Source organism: Nicotiana tabacum, chromosome 12 (genome assembly GCF_000715075.1).
Source record: "Nicotiana tabacum cultivar K326 chromosome 12, ASM71507v2, whole genome shotgun sequence".
NCBI lineage: Eukaryota > Viridiplantae > Streptophyta > Magnoliopsida > Solanales > Solanaceae > Nicotiana > Nicotiana tabacum.
In genome coordinates this window covers 131012081-131035470 of record NC_134091.1, presented here as the reverse complement: position 1 = coordinate 131035470, position 23390 = coordinate 131012081, and the positions used below count along the sequence as shown (strand labels likewise).

At 36.8% G+C, this 23390-nt stretch overlaps 1 protein-coding gene and 1 non-coding gene across 2 annotated transcripts; both read left to right on the top strand.

Moving 5' to 3' along the window:
- The first annotated feature begins 16789 nt into the window (after positions 1–16789).
- Positions 16790–16893, top strand: LOC142167622 (U6 spliceosomal RNA). Its single transcript, XR_012697715.1, has one exon. It is a non-coding gene; the product is annotated as a U6 spliceosomal RNA (small nuclear RNA).
- A 2028-nt stretch (positions 16894–18921) lies between these two features.
- On the top strand, positions 18922–21345 carry LOC107780974 (large ribosomal subunit protein uL5z). The gene is made up of 5 exons (XM_016601599.2): positions 18922–19060; positions 19538–19645; positions 19754–19796; positions 20602–20797; positions 20970–21345. Exons 1-5 carry the CDS (start codon positions 19058–19060, stop codon positions 21163–21165), a joined length of 546 nt encoding a protein of 181 aa, XP_016457085.1. The 5' UTR covers positions 18922–19057; the 3' UTR covers positions 21166–21345.
- Positions 21346–23390: the final 2045 nt, after the last annotated feature.

Genomic DNA, 23390 nt, shown 5'->3' with positions numbered 1-23390 from the left:
AATTTATGTATTCTAAGATTTGCGTAACCTTGAAATTCTTTTTTACCTATTTGATGAATTTGGAAAGAAATAAAATTAGATTATTTTGCTAGTTAGTTAATTCAAATTCGAACAAAAAAACGTTAATTCAAATATTTAATTATCTTTTTAATCACTAAAAATCTATTTTTTAAGGATTCAAATTATTAATATTAGCTCATACCATATATTAAATATTTAATTATAACAATACTTTTATCCACAAAAACTCTTTTATCAAATAATAAAATCAAACTTTTGCACTTTATGTTTGTCATAGTGTTAGTAAATGACTTTTGTCAATTACGTTCTTTCTCTCTTTCTCTTGCTATTATTAAATATTTTCGTAATTATTTTTCTAATTATATTTTAAAATCTATATTAATATTTATATCTAAGAAAATTATTGATCGAAGAATAAAATTAATAGTCAGTGGACCAATCTCACACACTACTCACAACATTTATAGGTTAATTACTTATTTGGGATAAATAACAAAGAAAAATGCTTTCTCTTTCTTCAATCTTTTCTTTATTTTATTTTGTTTACATCATAATTGTTCACCTAAAATTTAGCACAATTATACAATCTCTTTTGAGCTAAAAACGTTCAATTGTAGAAAATTCATACGCATAAAGATTTGGTATTATTTAATCATACTTTAATTATAAAATTTATATAAGGTAAAATTTAATAATTTTAAAGTCCTAAATATAAGAATTTCTTACTTAATTCAAATAATAAAAGATTTAATGAGTATTAAATTAGATTTAATTTCAAACTCCTAAACATTAGCTAGTAGAACAATCAAATGACTATTTTGTCTAGTGTGAACTTTATCTTAAAAGGGTAAAAAATACGAACGATATTTCGCTAAGGGTTTTCATGTCTTTATTATTGAAAACGAACGAATAATGTTAAAAAGATTCTAAGAGCCCTTAGTATTTAATTTTTCCTATTAGTTTATAATGCAAAATCTTAATTAATATTAAAGTCCTTTTTAGAACATCATAATTTTAATAAATAAAGATTTAGTAAATAAAATTTATAAGATTAAGAAGTCTTATTTGTTAGAAAAATAATTGTAAAACTATTTCGTCTTGTGTAAAATTCAATTTAATAAATATAAAGGCGACCAAATACTTTTAATTGGTAAGAACAACCCTTCAACGCTCGAAAACTAAGTAGTTGATTATATGCAATGTTATGATGATTTAATTTCACAAAATCAGGATGTAAACAGAATAGAAACATGGAAAGTTCAAGTTGAGTGATTTTAGCCAAACAAAATTAAGTACTTCTAATAGAAAGGAAACTTGAAAACGTTAATTTACGGTAATTTTCTGTAACGACCCAGCCAACCGTTTTGAGTATTATAACCTCGTTTCTCTATTTACTGCTCAAGTTATGCTTTACAGTTATTTTATGACTTACCGTGTTAGTTGGTTCGGGTCTAGAAGGATTTCGGAGTGAAATAAGACGCTTAGTCTCATAATTAAAAACTTAAAATTAAAAAAGTTGACCAGATATTGACTTATGTGTAAACGACCTCAGAATTTAATTCTGATAATTCCAATAGCTCTGTATGGTGATTTTGGACTTAGGAGCATGTCTGAAAAATTATTTGGAGGTCCGTAGTGGAATTAGGCTTGAAATGGCGAAAGTCGAATTTTTGGTAAGTTTGACAGGGGGTTGACTTTTTGATATCGGGTTCGTAATCCGATTCTGAAAATTTTAATAGGTCTGTTATGTCATTTATGACTTGTGTGCAAAATCTGAGGTCAATCGGACTTGATTTGATAGGTTCTCGCGTCGTTTGTGGAAACTTGAAATTTCAAAGTTCATTAGGCTTGAATTGGGGTATGATTCGTGGTTTTAGCGTTTGTGAGCACCTAATTTTTGACTATATTTAAATTTTTATCACCTTCTACTATGTAAATATTTTCAGATATTAATAATTTAAAAGGACAATTATTACTATTAGTATTATTTTTATTATTATTTTTATCTTTATTTTAAAATAAAATGAATTAAAAACTGAAAATAAATAAAAATTAATTTTTATTTTTATTTTTATTTTTTAAAATAAATTTCGGATGGGAATTAAAAAATAGAAAAAGTAGAAATATAAAATTGAAAAGTAAAAGTAAAAGTAGGTAGAAATTGTTTAATAAAAAAAGTAAAAGAAAGTGGAAAATTAAAAAAATAAAAGTAAAAGAATGTGGAAATTTAAAAAATAAAAAGTAAAATAAAGTTGGAATTAAAAAATAAAAGTAAGGGTATCTGATTTTTTTTTTAAAAAAAAAGTAAAAGTAAGTGGGAAATTAAAAAAGAAAAGTAAAATAAGTGGAAAATAAAAAAAAAGAAAAGTAAAAAAAGTGGGATTTTAAATATATTAAAAGTAAAAAAGTGAGAAATTAAAAAATAAAAGTAAAGAAAAGTGGGGAATTATTTTTTAAAAAAAATAATAAGAAAAATGGGAAGTGGAAATTCTTTTTAATTAAAAGTAAAAAATAAATAATAAATAAAAAATAAAAATCTGAAAATTTCGAAAATATTTTCTATAAATAGAAGAGAAATGTGATGAAAAAGAGAGAGAGAGAGAGAGAGAGAGAGGGAGAGGGAGAGGGAGAGGGAGAGGGAGAGGGAGAGGGAGAGGGAGAGGGTCCAGTTGAGAGCTATCCGATCATTTAGTGATTATAATTTAAATCCACAATCATCAATACAAAGGTTCATTTCTCTTTCTATTTTATTTTCTCATTAATGTTCTAGGTCACTCTCTTTTAATTTAACTTTGAGTATAATATAGTCGAGTTCGCATCTGAGTATGCTAAGATTAATTTGTTCTCATGTTGAATATTTGTTAAGATTAATTTATTGTCCTTTTTAGTAGTTCATATGGTTAATTTTATTGATGAATATGTATTAATTCGTTACTTTTCTTGTTTATTCAATGAAGTAATAGCTTTCCATTTTAGCATGCTTTAGTTTCATTTTGATCTCCTATCTTAGTGACTAAATTGATCCTGCCTGTATCTATCTTTTCCTGCCATAAATTTAGTCTAATTTCAAATATTGGTTAGCAGTAAAATTATAAGAGATTAGGTTGGGCCATGATTGGTGTAAGACTTTAATTGAACTTCCCTAGCGTATTTATGGGCTAATTATTGCACATGACCAAAAATAAATAAACATTCACAAGCTAGCCAACTTTTTCCAAGTCATATTTGTTCCCCTCAATTAAATAGAAGAAGATGACATTTACCAAATACGTACTAATATCTTTAAAAATTTCCAATACAGTGCAACCCATAATCATCCCAAAACCCGGTGTCACAAGTGCATGAGCATTTACTAGGGAATTAAAATAAAATACAGCTTCTGTCTAGAATACAAATTAGACAGGAAAATATAATAACTCTGAAGGAGACTCTATTAGCTGCGGATCGTAATATAGAATGCAGCTCACCTATGTCCTCACAATTATTAACCACACATCTATGCCCACAAGGCCGATATACATATATGTACCTGCACAATAAAATGTGCAGCAAGTGCAGTATAAGTACAAAAATAACGTGTACCCAGTAAGTATCAAGCCTAATTTCGAAGAGGTAGAGACGAGATGGCCGACTATGACACTCACTATGGGTCAATAATATTAAATAATCATGAAAATAGAAATATTTATATCAACGTGATTCACAGAGTTAACAATAATTTTATTGTACCAGCAGAGGTAATTAAATTCCTTCAATTCCAATCATTCTCAATATATTAATTAAATTCCTTCAATTCAAATAATTTCTAATTTATTAATTAAATCCTTCAATTTCAATAAAAATTCCAATTTATCAAATAGCTTTACAAGCTGCAATTTAATTTCAATAAATTTCCAATTTATCAAATAGCTTTACAAGCTGCAATTCAATTTCAATAAATTTTCAATTTATCAAATAGCTTTACAAGCTGTAATAAACTGTCCAAGTATCGTGTAATTATTATTATTATTAAGCACGATTTCTGCCGAGGTCGTACGGCCCGATCCAGAACACTGCCGAGGGACGTGCGGCACGATCCATAGATGCATCTATCCTGCCGAGGCGTTCGGCCCGCTCCACAAGAAAGGAGGACATTTTCTTATGTACCTCCGGAAGGAGAGTATATTCATTATAAGATAAATTCAGGAGGATGAACAATTTCTTTAAACAGTTAATTAATTTAAACAGAAAATTAAGCATATAAAATTTTCATCTTCATTATATTTCCTTACAATTCACAATTTATATATCAAATAATTCAATTAAATAAAGAATACAATTTACACAAGTAATTCATGCTTTGCGTCCTAAACTACTCGGACTTTAGCATTAATAGTAGCTACGCACGGACTCTCATCACCTCGTGCGTACGTAGCCCCCACAATTAACAACCATTATTAGTTTAATCACCTAAGGGATAATTTCCCCCTCACAAGATTAGACAAGAGACTTACCTCGCTCCGAAGTTCCATAGCCGGCTCCCAAGCCCTTCAAATAACTCGACCGATGCCCAACGCTCCAAAACTCGCTTTCGCTTTATTAACATTCACAAGCTTTTAATCCTCTTCCGACATCGTAATATTGAGTAAAATACTCATACGCCACCAACAAATTGATATCTACAATTACAATCCCAAATACAATCAAAATATGACTCAAAAATATTTATCAATATCCATTTATGGCTCTCAAGTTGGCTACAAGGTTCACTTACTAGCACATTCAACTCCACTCTTATCATTCAATACCCATTTGAAGTCATCAATGATACTACATTAATTCTCCAACACCGCCAAATTACTATTCATCGTCTTCCTTAACCAACATTTCCAAAACATTCAATTTGATTGAACTTCCCTAGCGTATTTATGGGCTAATTGTTGCACATGACCAAAAACAAATAAACATTCACAAGCTAGCCAACTTTTTCCATAATTAATTTACTTCATTTCCTCCATAATAATATACATACCTCATGACCTTACAATAATGTCAAAATTAGTAATTGAATAATATTCGAACACCGTAGCTTGATTTAGGCGCGATTAATAATAAATCATCGTGACTATGAGTGCGGTTCATGTGGCATAGTCATGATACGTAAACCCCAATTCAAGTGCGCGTTTCACGCTACTTGACCATAACTTCAAATAATAATAAAAATAAACATGTTGTAAATCGCGGGTGCATTTCACGTGGCGCGGTTCACAATGTGTACCAAAATGACAAGTGTGCGATATCGCGATTTGTTCAAATAAATTCCATAAATATTAAAAATCAATAAAAGACAAAAATGCACAAGGGGTTTAAAACATGTAATAAATCAGATAATTACGCCAAGTATTAATTGTTAAGCGACTGTGCTAAAATCACGGAACTCGGGAGTGCCTCACACCTTCTCCCAGGTTAACAGAATTCCTTACCCGGTCTTCTATGTTCGCGGACCAAAAATAAGAGTCAAATTTCCTCGATTTGGGATTCTAAAATAAATCGGTGACTTGAGAGACCATAAATTATTCCAAGTGGCGACTCTGAATAAATAAATAATTACACTTAGAATAATGTCACTTAAATTGGAAAAACACCCTATCCCCTCGGGAAAAATGAGGTGTGACAGCGTTGTTTGAGGTAATTTGAGGGTTCGACTAAGTTCGTAAGGTGTTTTAGGACTTGATAGTATATTTGGTTGAGGTCTCGGAGGCCTCGGGTGAATTTCGGAAGGTTAACGGATCGAATTTGGACTTGAAAGAAAATTTGAAGGTTTCTGCCATCTGATGTAATTGCACCTGCGGAACTTCCATCGCAGGTGCGAGCTCGCAGAAGCGAGCCTTCCATCGCAGATGCGTCCAGGCGTGGCTGGAGCTTCGATCGCAGAAGCGACAGGTAGCCGCAGAAGCGTCCCCGCACCTGCGGGCATTTGATCGCATAAGCGCAAGGGCGCTTGGTGAGGCAAATTCGCAAAAGCGGACAGCTCCTCGCAGAAGCGTGTTCGCAAATGCGCACAAAATCCCGCAGAAGCGGAAAACCCTGGGCAGTACAAAAACAGAGGGGTTCCGAGCTTTTGCCCATTTTTAGGCATTTCAAGCTCGGGCTGGGCGATTTTGAGTGAGGCTTTCACGGGAAATCTTGAGGTAAGTCACTTGTAATCATTTCTACTTTATAATATTGAATTATCATCGAATAATCCGACTAGGTTACATATTTTTGAGGTGTAAATCGGGGATTTGAACTTAGGGATATGAAAATAAGATTTGAAGATTTGGAGGTCGATTTGAGGTCGGATTTTGGTAAAATTGGTATGGTTAGACTCATGGTTGAATGGGCTTCCGGATTTTGTAACTTTTATTGGGTTCCGAGACGTGGCCCCCACAGGCAATTTTTGAGCTAAATTTTGGATTTTTATGGAAATTTAGCATTTTATCGAATTATTTGTGGCTAGTTTCGAGGCTTTTGGAGGCCAATTCACGAGGCAAAGGCTTAGCAGAATAAGAATTTCACGGTTTGAGGTAAGTAACAATTTTAAATCTAGTCTTGAGGGTACAAAAACCCGAATTTTTATGTTATGTGATTTTTTGGAGGTGACGCACATGCTAGGTGACGGGCGTGTGGGCGTGCACCGAGGGGATTGTGACTTGGTCTGTCCCGTAAAACTATAAAGTTGAATAACTTGTTGTTAGCTATATGCTCTTTATGTGTTAAAGAAATTTGACTGTAAATCATGCTTAGGCTATGTGATAGTGTTGCTGGGACCCGCAAAGATCGCGTACTTGTTGAATTATTTGCTAATTGTTGTCTTGTACTCAGTCATGATTTTTCTTGCGTATCACCTCAATCTTTCTTGATTTTTGTTGATACACTATGTTATCTTTGTTTGGGCCGATCTTTGTGATTTTCGAGAGCCCGAGAGACTAGAGAGGTTGATGACTGAGTGAGGCCGAGGGCCTGTCGATGAGGTATGGATATTATAGCACGTGAGTTGTTCGTGCAACACGTGAGTTGTCCGTACAGCACATGAGTTGTCCGTGCGGATTATAGCATTTGGGTTGTAGGAGCCCCTCCGGAGTCTATACACCCCTAGTGAGCGTGGGTACCCACTGAGTGTGAGTGCTGAGGACTGAGAGCCGAGTGGTTGAGCTGTTGTGACGAGTTGAGTAACTATTGCCCTGAGAGGCTGTACTTGCTTTTCATTTGTTGTTGCACTTAGTGCTATCTGTCATTGTTGTGAAATTCTCTGAAAGATTTTATATCCGGATTACATGAACTTGAACTGTATTAAACTGATTTGACTTAAACTGCTGGAATTGATAGCATGTCTACTCTCTGCCGTAATTACTGAAAATGAACTGTAACTGTGTAGCTCGTCACTATCTTCAGTTCCTTATTTATTATTGTTACTTGCTGAGTTGGTTGTACTCATACTACACCCTGCACTTCGTGTGCAGATCCAGGTGTTCCCAAACATAGCGGGTGTTGATTATTTCGCACAGTTGATTTTTCAGAGATTCTAAGGTAGATGTCGTGTTTCGCAGACCTTGCCTCTCCTTCCCTATCTCCTTATTTACTATATTTGGTCTCAGACTGTTATAGACCGTATTTTCCAAACTTGTTTTCATATTAGATACTCATGTACTCAGTGATACCAGGTTTTGGGAGTATTTGTATCGGTATTTGCGAGATTTGTGGATTGTGTTTAAATATTATATTTTCAAGCTTAAAAGAAATTGTGATTTATTGAGATTTTTGGCTTGCCTAGTATCGAGACAGGCGCCATTACGACAAGTTAAAATTTTGGGTCGTGATAAGTTGGTATCAGAGCCTAGGTTACATAGGTCTCACGAGAGTCTTGCGGATCGGTACGGAGATGTCTGTACTTATCTGCGAGATGCTGCAGAACCCTTAGGAAAATTTCACTTTTTTGTATTCTGTCGTGCGAATTTGCTGATTCCGAAAACTAAATTTTTATTATTCTATTCTCACAGATGGTGAGGACACGTACTACCGAATCGGACAGCCAACCACCAGTGCCACCAGTTAGGGTCATGAGAGGTCGGGGCCAAGGTATAGCTCGTGCAGCAGTTGGAGCAGCACTTGTAGTACCACCAGTTGCTCGAGCTCAGGAACAGATTCCGGATACTGTTGAGCCGGTGGGACCAGCTCAGGCACCAGTTACACCTATTGTGATTCCAGACCTTTAGGAGGCTCTGGCCCATATATTGACAGTTTGTACTGGTCTTGCTCAGGTGGTTTCGGCTCAAGCTGTACCTGCCACTTCTCAGGCCGGGAGAGGTACTCATAGCCCTATTACCCGTACTCCACACCAGGTAGTACAAGGACTTCAGATACCGGGGGCACTACCAGCCCAGCCGGCTGCAGCTGCTCATGCCCCGGTAGTTCCTGTTATGGCAGACGACGAGCAGATGAGACTTGAGAGATTTAAGAGGCTTCGACCTCCACCATTCAGCGGTACTGAGTTAGAGGATGCTCAGGGTTTCCTAGATAGGTGTCAACGGATGCTTCAAACATCGGGTATTCTGGAGACCAGTGGGGTCTCGTTCACTACTTTTCAGTTTTTTGGGGCTGCCTTCAGATAGTGGGAGGCTTACAAGAGGCGTAGGCCGATCGGTGCAGCACCCCTTACGTCGTAGTAGTTCTCCGGTTTATTCCTGGAGAAGTTCGTGCCTCAGTCCCGCTGAGAGGAGCTACGCAGACAGTTCGAGCAGCTTCGTCAGGGTGATATGTCTGTGACGCAGTATGAGATGAGATTTTCGGAGTTGGCCCGTCATGCTATCTGGTTGATTCCCATAGATAGAGAAAGGATCAGGAGGTTCATAGATGGCCTCACTTTTCAGCTACGATTACTGATGACTAGATAGAGAGTGTCTGGTGCCACTTTCGACGAGGTGGTCGACATTTCTCATCAAATTGATATGGTTCACAGTCAGAAGTGGGTTGAGAGGGAGGCTAAGAGGCCTCGTAGTTCAGGCGATTTCAGCGGTGTTTCTTCAAGGGGTCAGTTTTACCGCGATAAGGGTCGTTCTTTCAAACACGCCCAGGTGACTCGTCCAGCTCATCATGGTGCATCAGCCAGCCACGGTTCTTACAGTGCTCACTCAGGCCAATCTTCATTCAGTGCACTACCAGCGCAAAGTTCTCATCATGCCTCGTCTGCTCAGGCTTCTACAGGTAATTTCTCGGGTTATCAGGAGCAGCAGTTCCGTCAGAGGAGGGGTTGTTTCGAGTGCGGAGAATTGTGTCATTTCAAGAGAGATTGTCCTATGTTGTTGACTGAGGGTCTACAGTAGAGTTCTCAACCAACAGCACCAGCACCAGCAGTTATACCACCCGTCCAACCAGCTCGGGTGGGGGTTAGGCAGCTAGGAGTCGCCCAAGAAGGGGAGGCCGGTCAGGTGGCGGTCAGGCCCGATTCTATATTTTTCTTGCCAGGCCAGATGTTGTTGCTTCAGATGCAGTGATCACATGTATTGTTTCAGTGTGCCACAAGGAGGCTTCTATATTATTTGACCCTAGATCCACTTATTCATATATATCATCGTATTTTGCTCATTATCTGGACATGCCCTGTGAGTCCTTAGTTTCACCTATTTGTGTGTCTACACCGGTGGGCGATATTATTACTGTGGACTGTGTGTATCGGTCGTGTGTGTGGTAACTATTGGGGAATTGGAGACTACAATTGATCTCTTATTACTCGGTATAGTTGATTTTGATGTAATCCTGGGTATGAATTGGTTGTCTCCATGTCATGCTATTCTAGACTTTCATGCAAAAACCGTGACATTGACGATGCCGGGGTTGCCAAAGGTTGAATGGAGAGGTTCTCTAGATTTTGTTCCTAGCAGGGTAATTTCTTATTTGAAGGCCCAATGTATGGTTGGAAAGAGATGTTTGTCATATTTGGCCTTTGTGAGAGATGTTGATGCAGATACTCCTATTATTGATTCAGTACCGGTCGTGCGAGACTTTTCGGATGTATTTCCTGTAGACCTGCCAGGTATGCCACCCGACAGGGGTATTGATTTCGGTATTGACTTGGTGTAGGACACTCAGCCCATTTCTATTCCTCCGCACTAGCTGAGTTAAAAGAATTGAAAGAGCAACTTCAGGAACTCCTTGCAAAAGGGTTTATTAGGCCTAGTATGTCGCCTTGGGGTGCACCGGTTCTGTTTGTGAAAAAGAAATATGGTACTATGCGGATGCGTATCGATTATAGGCAGTTGAACAAAGTTACAATCAAGAATAAATATCCCCTGCCGCGTATTGATGACTTATTTGACCAGTTTCAAGAGGCGAGGGTGTTCTCCAAAATTGATTTGAGATCTGGGTATTACCAGTTGAAAATTCGGGATTCGGATATTCTAAAGACGGTATTCAGAACTCGTTATGGACACTATGAATTTCTTGTTATGTCTTTCGGGCTAACCAATGCCCCAGAAACATTTATACATTTGATGAATAGTGTATTCCAGCCATATCTTGATTTATTTGTCATAGTATTTATTGATGATATCCTGGTATACTCACGTAGCCAGGAGGAGCATGCACAACACTTGGGTATTGTATTACAAAGGCTGAGAGAGGAGAGACTTTATGCCAAATTCTCTACGCGTGAGTTCTGGCTTAATTCGGTGGCATTCTTGGGGCATATAGTGTCCAATGAAGGAATTAAGGTGGATCCGAAGAAAATAGAGGCAGTTCAGAGTTAGCCCATGCCCTCTTCAGTTACTGAGATTCCGAGTTTTCTTGGCCTGGCCGGTTATTATCGTCGCTTCGTGGAGGGTTTTGCGTCTATTGCATCGCCTATGACTAAATTGACCTACAAAAGGTCTCCGTTCAGGTGGTCAGATGAATGTAAAGAGAGCTTTCAGAAGCTCAAAACATCTTTGACTACAACTCCAGTATTGGTGTTGCCTACAGGTTCAGAGTCTTATATTATGTATTGTGACTCATTGCGTATTGGTCTCGGCGCAGTGCTTATGCAAGACAGTATGGTGATTGCCTATGCGTCCAGATAGTTAAAGGAACATGAGAAGAATTATCCGGTCTACGACATTGAGTTAGCAGTTATTGTTCATGCCTTGAAGATTTGGCGGCACTATTTGTACGGTGTCCATTGTGAGGTTTATACCGATCATCGGAGTCTACAACATATATTCAAACAGAAAGATCTTAATTTACGATAGTGGAGGTGGTTAGAGTTACTTAAGGATTATGATATCACCATTCTCTATCATCCCGGAAAGGCCAATGTAGTGGCCGATGCCTTGAGTCGTAAGGCGGAGAGTTTGGGCAGCTTAGCATACTTACCGGTAGTAGAGAGGCCTTTAGCCTTGGATGTTCAGGCCTTGGCCAACCAGTTTGTTAGATTGGATATTGCCGAGCCGAATCGAGTTTTGGCTTGTGTGGTTTCTCGGTCTTCTTTATATGATCACATTAGAGAGTGCCAGTATGATGATCCCCATCTGCCCGTCCTTAAGGACACGGTTCATCACGGTGATGCCAAGGAAGTCACTATTGGGGATGAAGGTGTATTACGGATGCAAGACAGTCTATGTGTGCCTAATGTAGATGGTTTGCGTGAGCTGATTCTCCAGGAAGCTCACAGTTCGCGATACTCTATTCATCCAGGTGTCGCGAAGATGTATTAGGATTTGAGGAAGCACTATTGGTGGAGGCGAATGAAGAAAGATATAGTTGGATTTGTAGCTCGGTGTTTAAATTGTCAATGGGTAAAGTATGAGCATCAGAGACCGGGCGGATTACTTCACAAACTTGAAATTCCGGAGTGGAAGTGGGAGCGTATTACCATGGACTTCGTAGTTGGGATCCCACGGACTTTGAGAAAGTTTGATGTTGTTTGGGTGATTGTAGATCGGTTGACCAAATCTATGCATTTTATCCCAGTTGGTACTAATTATTCTTCGGAGCGGTTGGCTGGGATTTATATTCGTGAGATTGTTCGTCTACACGGTGTGCCAGTGTCTATTATTTCAGATCGGGGTACACAGTTTACATCACAGTTTTGGAGAGCAGTGCAGCGAGAATTGGGCACACAGGTTCAGTTGAGTACAACATTTCATCCTCAGACGTACGGACAGTCCGAGCGCACTATTCAGATATTAGAGGATATGCTACGCGCTTGTGTCATTGATTTCGGGGGTTCTTAGGATCAGTTTCTGCCACTCACGGAGTTTGCTTACAATAACAGCTACCGGTCAAGTATTCAGATGGCTCCGTATGAGGCTTTGTATGGGAGACGGTGTCGATCTCCGGTGGGTTGGTTTGAGCCGGGTGAGACTAGACTGTTGGGAACTGACTTAGTTCAGGATGCTTTAGAGAAGGTCAAAGTGATTCAGGAACGACTTCGCACGGTGCAGTCTAGACAGAAGAGTTATGTCGACAGGAAGGTTCGTGATGTTGTTTACATGGTTGGGGAGAAGGTTCTACTTAAGATTTCACCCATGAAGGGTGTGTTGAGGTTCGGGAAGAAGGGCAAGTTGATCCCTCGGTATATTGGGCCTTTTGAGATACTTAAGAAAATTGGAGAGGTGGCTTATGAACTTGCCTTGCCACCTAGTCTATCAGGTGTTCATCCAGTATTCCATGTATCCATGCTCTGAAAGTATGTCGGGGATCCATCTCATATTCTGGATTTTAGTACAGTGCAGCTGGACGGTAATTTGACTTATGATGTGGAGCCGGTGGCTAATTTAGACCGGCAGGTTCGAAAGCTGAGGTCAAAGGACATAGCATCAGTGAAGGTATAGTGGAGAGGCCAGCCAGTCGGAGAAGCTACTTGGGAGATTGAGCAGGAGATGCAGAACAAATATCCACACTTATTTGAGACTCCAGGTATTATTCTAAACTCGTTCGAAGACGAACGTTTGTTTAAGAGGGGGAGAATGTAATAACCCGGCCGGTCGTTTTGAGTATTATAACCCCGTTTTCCCATTTAATGCTCAAGTTATTCTTTACAGTTATTTCACGACTTACCGTGTTAGTTGGTTCGGGTCCAGAAGGATTTCGGAGTGAAATGAGACGCTTAGTCTCATAATTGAAAACTTAAGATTGGGAAAGTTGACCAGATATTGACTTATGTATAAATGACTTCGGAATTTAATTCTGATGATTCCAATAACTCCGTATGGTAATTATGGACTTAGGAGCATGTCCGAAAAATTATTTGGAGGTCCGTAGTGGAATTAGGCTTGAAATGTCGAAAGTCGAATTTTTGGGAAGTTTGACCGAGGGGTTGACTTTTTGATATCGGGGTCGTAATCCGATTCTAAAAATTTTAATAGGTCCATTATGACATTTATGACTTGTGTGCAAAATCTGAGGTCAATCGGACTTGATTTGATAGGTTCTGGCGTCGTTTGTGGAAACTTAAAATTTCAAAGTTCATTAGTGTCACGACCCAATTTCACCTAGAGGTCGTGATGGCGCCCAACACTACAGCTAGGCAAGCCAAACTAATAAATTACACATATATCAATCATTCTTTAATAATTTTCTAGATAGTTTATTCTTTTTCCTAGCAATATTAATGAAAGTAGAAAAGATACTGATTAATTTAAATCCAAGAAAAATAATGCAAATCCAAATTCTACCAGTGTGTATGCCAAGACCTGGTGTCACAAGTGTATGAGCATCTAGTAAGTTATACAAAACTTCAAATACTGTCTGAAATAAAATAGACAGAGTGCAAATACAAGAAGAGGCACTGGTAACTACAGAACGCCTCAGAAAGACAGCTCACCACTACACCTCTGGATAACGTGGATGTGCGATAATAGGTCCTCCACAAGTGCCTGTCTCAGATCCTACACAAAAAGTGCAGCAAATGTAGCATGAGTACGTAAGCAACGTGTACCCAGTAAGTATCAAGCCTAATCTCGAAGAGGTAGAGACGAGAGGTCTACTTTGACACTCACTAAGGGGTCAATAATAATAATTGAAATAAAAATAGAATATTTAAATCAACATGATTCATAGAATTTACGATAATTCTCATTTAACCAACAGAAATAATTAAATTCCTTCAAATGCAATAAATTTCAATCTATTAATTAAATTCACAAGCTGCCATTAAAACATCAAGGTATCGTGTAATTATTATTATTAGGCACGATTTCTGCCAAGGTCGTACGGCCCATTCCAGAGTGTCGTGTAAACCGTTGAGGGACGTGCGACGCGATCCATAGATGCATCTATACTACCGAGGCGTTCGGCCCGCTCCACAAGAAATGAAGACATTTTCTTATGTACCTCCGGAATAAGAGTGTATTTATTATAAGATTAATTCGAGAGAATGAACAATTCCTTTTATCAATTAATTAATTTAAACAAAAAATTAAGTATATGAGATTCCCTTCTTTTACTATCTTTCCCTAACAATTCACAATATATTTCTAATAATTTAATTAAATAAAGAATACAATTTACACACATAATTCATGCTCTGAGTCCTAAATTACCCGGACTTAGCATAGATAGTAGCTACGTACGGACTCTCGTCACCTCGTGCGTACGTAGCCCTCACACTTAGCAACAATTATTAATTCAATCAACTATGGGGTAATTTTTTCCTCACAAGATTAGACAAGAGACTCACCTCGTCTTGCTCTAATTTAATCTACTAGTAGACCCTTTCCTCGATTATCCAACTCTGAATGACTCAAATCTAACCAAAAATAATTCGATATAGTCACCAAAAATTAAAGAATCAATTTCATAAGAAAATACTACATTTTCAATAAAAATCTGAAATTAATTAAAAATTCGTATGTGGAGCCCACATCTCAGAATTCGGCAAAAGTTACGAAATCCGATAACCCATTCAATTACGAGTCCAACCATACCAGTTTCACTCAAATCCGACTCCGAATCGATACTGAAATCTCAAAAATTCGTTTCTATGAGATTTCTAAATTTTTTCAAAATTTCAATCTCAAAACACTATTAAATAGTGAAAACAATGATATATTCGTGTATATTGACCAAATCTGAGTTAGAATCACTTACCCCAATATCTTTCCTTGAAAATCTATTAAAAATCGCCTCTGCTCAAGCTCCAATTTGTCAAAAATAGAGAATGGGACGAAGTCCCCTCCTTTATAGTTCTGCCCAGGCAGCCCTCGGTCCTGCCTCGGTCATGGCCTCGATCCTCGGCCTCGATCATAGCCCTCGAGCCTGGGCCTTCAATCGTGACCTTCGAGCCCAACCTTCGATCATGACCCTCGAGCATGGGCCTTCAATCATGACCCTCGATCATGGGCCTTCGATTCTCTGTGCTACCTTGAGTAGGATAATTTGACTCTTTGCTAATATAATGTTGCTCTCAATATTTCTTTCCATTATGACAAGCGAGTGCACTAAATAAAGTATCCATTCAAGTAGTATAGAGTAAAGGTGACAAACGGGTGGGTCGGGCCGGTCCGGGTCGAGAAAAAAGGGACCGGCCAGTCACCAATCCGGGTCGGGTTTGGGGTTATACAAATTGAGCTTAACGGGTCCGGCCCCATTCGGTCAAAAATTGAACCGGAACAGTTCCGGGCCTAAGAGGTCGGGCCGATTTTTTTTTTTTTTGTATAACTAAAGTAAAAATATAAAACAAAAAAATAATCTTATAAAAAGAGTGTTTGAATAAGGATTCAAAGACTTTAAAATTCTTATATTTGAATATTTCATTAAGAATTTAAGATAATAGAATACAATGAAGATGGAAAAAAATTGCACTTATAATTTGCAAGTTCAAACTTGCAAATTAAAGTTTACATTTAACAACAACTAAATTAATGAAAAAAGAGTAAATTCAAAGTTTAATTATTAAATATAAATCTAGAACTTCAAAGGTTTTGCATTGCCTTAGTAAGTTCTTCATAATCAATATGACCTTCTTGGCCATCTTCTAGAGTGTTAAATTCAAAGGCTTTCATAGTTTCATTTCAAATTTTCATTGCATAATAATACTTCAAATTAATCAAATAAACTAAAACATTAAGCATAATACGTCTACTAATTTTAAAATAACACAAATTGTCTCAAATCAACTTAAAATCTTAAATACGAATTTCTGGAGGGCGCTCAAGACAACTCTTCATATGCCTCATTAAACAGCCTGTGCCCTCCCACTTTCGACGAAGATTTAAGACTCGACCACAGTTCTTGCACTTTACTTTGTGAACTTCATTTTCTTCTACCACCTCAAAGTGTTCCCAAACATATGAGCGCACTCTAGAATCACGGGGCATGATTTAACTTGAATTGAGAATTTGAGTTTGAGAAATGAGAGATGAGTGAAGAAATGAAGAAGAGGGAAGTGTATTTATACTTTATAGTTTTTTAAAGGGCTAAATTAGTAATTACTAAAAGTGTTATTTTTTAAAATAATTGCCCAAAAAAGGGCTATTCTTACAAAATATCCGTTGGGCAACGATCAAATTGAAAGCTGACCGTTTACCAACGGTCAAATGATTTTTTTTAAAATAACAGAAAATCACTGTTGAACCGGGTCGGGCCGGTTAACCGGTTCAATAGTGATTTTTCTTGACCGAATTTGACCGGTCCGGTTAACCGAATTTTTTTTACACGGACCAACACCCTAACCCAGCCCACCCCGCCCCCTAACTACCGGCTCGGGCCGGTCCGGGTTCAGGGTGGTTCGGAAATGGGTCAACCCGGCCCGTTAAATAGGTTTAGTATAGAGGATAGTCCCTTCGGGTGTATCCGAAAAGTTTGAAACAATACAGAGAAGATTAACATAGTTTTTGCGCAAGTATGACACATACAAATCGATGAATAAACTAAATTTTTCATGAAAAGAAAAAGGGAAAAAAGAACCAAGAAAGTACTATTCTTGAATTCACAACATGCATTTCCACAAGTACTGTTACTTTCTATTTTTTGAATTTATGTGCACACTTTTATTTTAATTTAGAAGGAGAGCCTTGGCGTAACTGGTAAAGTTGTTGATATGTGACCAGGAGATCATGGGTTCAAGTTGTGAAAACAACCTCTTGCAGAAATGTAGGGTAAGACTGCGTACAATAGACCCTTGTGGACCGGCCCTTCCCCGGACCTCGCGCATAGCGGGAGCTTAGTGCATCAGGCTGCTTTTTTTAAAAAAAATTATTTTAATTTATCCCCAAAAATTAACACTTTTATCCTTTCGGAAACTATTTAATTCCAGTACACCCCATTTACTCATTGAATTACATGAGTTGTTGGTAGGGGTACTTATCGGGCGAATAATTACGTTTAACGGTTCGGCTTATCGGTTATCAGATTATAAATATAGTAATTTGCTAGCCACCCAATAAGATAACAAGTGGATTGGTATCAGATTAACGGTTATCGGGCGGTTTATCAGCTAAATCAAATAAAAAAATTTGAACAATACTAGTCTTGTGAATACCAAACAGCCAAACCCGATAAATGACTCGACTATAAGTTCCATCCCCTTTTTAGTTTACTTGGCTTGTTAACATATGTTGTTACATGATAGAATCTGTTAACACTCTGTAGTTTGTACTACACTTATTATAAGTATTTCTTTTGATTGCATAGTTATCCTGTTTTATATCAGAAAAGGGAAAAGACGGAAAACTAGTCAAACTGACTGAAAACTTATATACAATCGGAATCTACTACACCTACAAAACTTGACTGAAAACTTGAAGAAATTTTCAGATTTATTTTCTGATAATACTCCTGTAACTTCTGTTGATCCCATGTAAAAGTGTAAATATAAAAATTCTTAACGAGTTAACGGTTTATCTGATAAGAAAATTGAGTAATCCGCCCCCAAACCGTTAAACCATTAATTATAAAATCTCAATCCGTTCACCAACCATTACCCCGATAATCCGATACCAATAAACCAATAGGTCATCGATTCGGTTCGGTTAACGGTTACAGTTCAGTTTTGAACAGCCCTAGTTGTCTGACCTCACCACTACTCATTTAAATGAAAAGATATATGATACTTTCACTACGGCTCATAAGGCTAATTTTAGTATTATGCATATACGTGACTTACATGTCAAAAGTATTTTTAAAAATTTTTCCATTCTATGTTCGGTCAAACATAATAGCATAAAATGAGACGGAGCGAGTACTTATATTTGCCGAAAAACCAACATTTCAGTAGTAACTTTTGTTATTCAAACAACATAAAATAGAAAAATTAACCCAAATAGTTGTCCACCTAATCTATTAAATTATATATATATATATGTGTTTTGATCATGTAGATATTGCCTAGAAGTGGTTTGAATCATGTTGAAAGTGTTTTTGCTTTAATTTGAAGCGGGCCGAAAATGGTTTTGAAACAAGGATATAGACGGTAAAAATAGTACGGGCTAGCCAGTTTTCGGATTGATAATTCAAAAATAGCCAGCGTTTGCAAAGTCATTGAAAAATAACCAATATTTTGCTGCAATACGGACCGGTCCAGCATAATATACTGGAGATTGGTGCACCTGTGTATGAACTTCCAGCATATTATGTTGGAACTCCAACACGCGGAAGTTCCAGCATAATATACTGAAAATTGGAGCACATGTGTATGAACTTCCAGCATAATATGCTGGAGTTCCAGTATAATATATTGGAACTCCAGTATAATATGCTGGAATATTTTTCGGATTTTGAACAATGTTTTCGTTCAGATTTATCTTTACATCAAAAGTGGCTAAATTTCGATTACTTTTGAAACTGTGACTATTTTTTAATTACCACTTGTAAATCTGGATATTTTTGAATTTCTCCCCACTACTACATATAGCAAAATGAGCCCAAATTCAAAAAGATCCTTGGCCCAAGACCAAATGTAACGGGCTAAATAGAACCAAACCAAACAAATGAGCCCAAATCTGAATTTCGCTATCTGCTTTAAATCCTCGTCAAAACCCTCCTACTCCGCCGCTTTGCTTCTCTTCATCTCTTTCTGCAGCAAAGCTCCTCAGACGGAATCAAAATGGTACGTTTCCATTGCTATCTATTTTCTCAATATTTTGATCACAAGTCAGAGAAGTGGATTATAATGCTTGTAATTTGTCAAATTAAACCTCAACTTCGATATCTTTGTTCATATCATTTTTACTAGTTATTAATCCACCGTTAATCAATGAGTTGTTCGATATAAGTCGTAGAATTAAAAGCAGATCTACTAATTTTGTGTTTAAGAATTAAGAATCAATTTTCTGCAAATCTAAATGACTAAAATACACCGTCCCTAGGGCTTTGGTCTAGTAGTAAGAGTGTAACTCGTGATGTGTGAGTTAAACAAATGCCTGGTATTTAAGTGGAGAAGCCTAGAGCAGTGGGCCCGTTGTCCCGAGAGGATTTCTCGGTTATTAAAAAAAAGGACTAATATGCACCCATTAATTTGTGTTTTTGAAGAATTGAATTTTGATAATCTAAGTTACTTATGTGAATACGTTGATTCGATGAGCAGGCGTCAGAGAAGAAGTTGAGCAACCCAATGAGGGAAATCAAGGTTCAGAAGCTAGTCCTTAACATCTCCGTTGGTGAAAGCGGAGATAGGCTCACCAGAGCAGCCAAGGTCATTCATTTTCCTCCCCAATAGCGTTTAATACTGTGTTTAGAACTTGATTTTCATTTTTGTATTGTGAAACTGAAATTGGCATTGTTATTGTTCCGTACTGAATAGGTCTTGGAGCAACTCAGCGGCCAATCCCCTGTTTTCTCTAAGGGTTAGTTTTTTAAACCTTCAATTTATTCCACTTTTTTTTCTTTATTTTCGGATATTTAGCTACCTTTGTCTCAAATGCATAGTTAGTTGTTGGACTTATCTAGTTCCATGTATATCAAATGTTGAGTTAACCTTCGAAATGCTCAGTTGATGAATTAATTTATTAACACTGACATGGCAATTTTGTTGGAATTTGGAATTAATTTCTAGTCAGTACTGTTGAAATGTGGAATCTCTAATTTCCATTATATTATATTGTATTGGAATGACGTGGAACTGACTAGAGCTGAAATACATGAGATTCATATAGTCAACCCTAACTGATGTAGAATTGAAGTGTAGCTGATTGATATATAAATGTTAGGTCACAAGGAGTAACCCGCCTTTTATCCTATCCTATATGCATCCTGAAAGGAGCTCATATGTACATGTAACCCACGCCAACTAGCTTGAGATTGAGTTGTAGTAGTTGTTGTTGTTGGTGGTGACCGCGGTAGCAGCAATGCCATTGTGAAATGATTCTTATTGCCCCCTTAAGCGAGAACCTACCAATAAGAATGGTTGTATGCTTGTTTAGTTATGTTTTTTCTTGAGCTAGATATGCAAGAATTAGTTTAACTCTGAATATGCAATGATAAAAAATTGATATGTGGTCGTTCACACATTACAATTGGTTTTTGTACATTGAAACATTTGTACTGAGGTAAATAAATTATTTATTGGCTCTAGGTGATCAAGTATTCATCCCTCATTCGTTGTGGATGATGTTTTGTTTCCTCTGATGGTTGTATTGCTCTCTTTGACAGCTAGGTATACTGTGCGGTCCTTCGGAATTAGGCGTAATGAGAAGATTGCTTGCTATGTCACTGTCAGAGGAGACAAAGCTATGCAGCTCCTTGAGAGTGGATTGAAAGTCAAGGAATACGAGTTGTTGAGAAGAAACTTCAGTGAGACTGGCTGCTTTGGTTTTGGCATTCAGGAGCACATTGATCTTGGAATCAAGTAAGCAGATGTTATCTAGCTATATCATGCTATTTCGACTATTTTCACATTCAACATGCTTAGTTTTCAATTTTATAATTTGGAGGTGACTATCAGCATAGGATTGTTACCCATCCACTGCTCTGTATTTTTGTCTTAAAATGGTGTGCCTTTACTAAATTCTGTTCTATAGGTATGACCCTTCAACCGGTATCTATGGTATGGATTTCTATGTTGTGCTCGAGCGCCCAGGATACCGTGTTGCTCGTCGTAGGAGGTGCAAGGCCCGAGTTGGAATTCAGCACAGGGTCACAAAGGATGACGCTATGAAGTGGTTCCAAGTCAAATATGAAGGTGTTATCCTTAACAAATCCTCAAACATTCAGTAAGTTGATATCCACTGTTGGATCAGTTTGTCCCCCAGCAAGGTGTTATGTTTTCTATGCATTTTGTAGACCAACATCTAATACTCCTAGAGTTCAAAGGTTTTGAAGAGTTGCTGTTATTTGGCATATCAGGATATTATAGTTTGTTTGCATTTTTGCTATCTGATGAATTTAATTTTATTATCCTTCTTGATTGGTTGAGTTTTAAATGTTGCCAGCAAGCCAGAATTTATCTCACGACTATGGCTATGACATAGGAGATGCTAATATTTCTTAGAGTTTAACTTTTACTCGAAAATTTATTGAACCGCGTTACCTAATATGATCTTGTACGTATGGATATTAGTAAAAAATTGATACAGGAGATCTGTGAAGTGAAAAGATAACGAATGATTTTTTTGTATGTTCATTTCGTCTATTCAAATGGCAACGAGAGATCATTTCCATTTGTGTTGCAATGAATTGAAAAAGGTAAACCATATTACTCTTTGTATGAACATATCTAATTAGCCATATTATTATTATGTTGTTGCCATTCCATTCCCCATCTTTCTTCTCAACCACTCATTGCAAACAGTTTCTACCATTCATCTCTTTCCATCTCTATTTCTCTGCAATCCTAACCCAAAACGCCATTTCTGAAACATAAAGCTTGTAAAAATGTCCAGACTTCAAAAAAATAAAATCAGACGTATGTCCAAATCTGGTCGGTTATTTGTGTAAAGACCCCTATAGTTGTTCGTCTTTTGTTTAACTTGTTTACTCTCCTAATTCTGATCCTACAAAGTAATTGCATGATATAAAATATTCGAACTTGGACCAACAAAAGTACAATGGAGTGTCTTTGCAACTACAAATCCTTTGGCAATCAAAAATTTATTCAAATTCGGATTCATATTTTTCATAGAAATTTTTTATCAAGGATATCAACTAGCTGAAATTTTTCTGTTTGTAAGAAGTTGGGGAAAATTTTGGTAGATCGTGGGACAAATATGCAGTTCTTAAAAAGAATCTTTTCAATCTAATATTTGTGCACGTTTAATGAATTTTTTAACACGCGTTCTTCTCTTTTGGGGGCGTACAACACAAATTTTTAGGTATAATCTATTAGGAAAATTAACCAATAATATTGTGACATCCTTACTCCCCATCGACACAAGCAAAGGTTTCTCTGACTGGTTAGTCAAATTATTATTATTAAAAATAAAAAGAGACTTAAAATAGTTCTTTTTAATCTCAATCACTAATGACATAACCTCAATTTTTATCTTCTTTAATTAGTCCAGCCACTGTAGTTTATTTTTCCACTTCTGACGAAAATCGTTGCTAGAATCGCGTAGTTTTATGTTCCTACTTATCAAGCTGGAATTAGTTGTCCAATAATTTTGGTTGTGAATAAAAAATTCAACAAGAAAAATAATTTGAGCTACGTAGTACGTACCTTGGTTTGAGGAGTAACTTTTTCGATTTTAAAACGAACAGTTACCTTATAACACTTATTCATTTTTACTTTAATTTATCAGTCCGTGGTGGAGTACCTCTATGATAATTGGGGGAAAAACTTACTGCTACGGGATATTTACACCAAATGCATGTTAAGTGTTTGCATAGAAATTCTTACTACTTAGTCATAATAAATGATTACATATTCTCACTTATTAAATCATTTAATTATTATAAATTAGTTTGTTTTGGTGTAAGTATCTGGTCTAAGTAACTACTTTTACCGTACTTCTACTATCAACCAATAGATTTTGGTTTCCTTTTTCTGTAAATAACTGGGACAATCATACTGTAAAATTTATTTGTTCCTAATGTTTATATTAAATCGATAAAATGCAAGATATAAATTTTCTATAGACACATTTATTAATCAAGATGAACTCATGAGTAATTTTACTTTATATTTAAATTACTTAGATTTAATTGCATGGATTGGTGTAGAACTAAAGTGTGAATAAGTATTTACCCAATAAGGTGGTGTTTTATGTGTTCTTACCTCTCCAACAATAATTATTCTCACAAAAGGCTATACTATTTATATATCAGTGGAGAATCTGAACTACTATTCTCTACTAGTACCTGGAAAATCAAAAGAAAATTCTTCAACTACATATGATTAGCATAAAATGAGACAAATTAAATATGATTAGCATAAATAGTATGGATTCGCTTATGTCATTTTTCCCGATGCCGTTTGAATTTGTTTTTGTTTTTTGTTTTTGAAA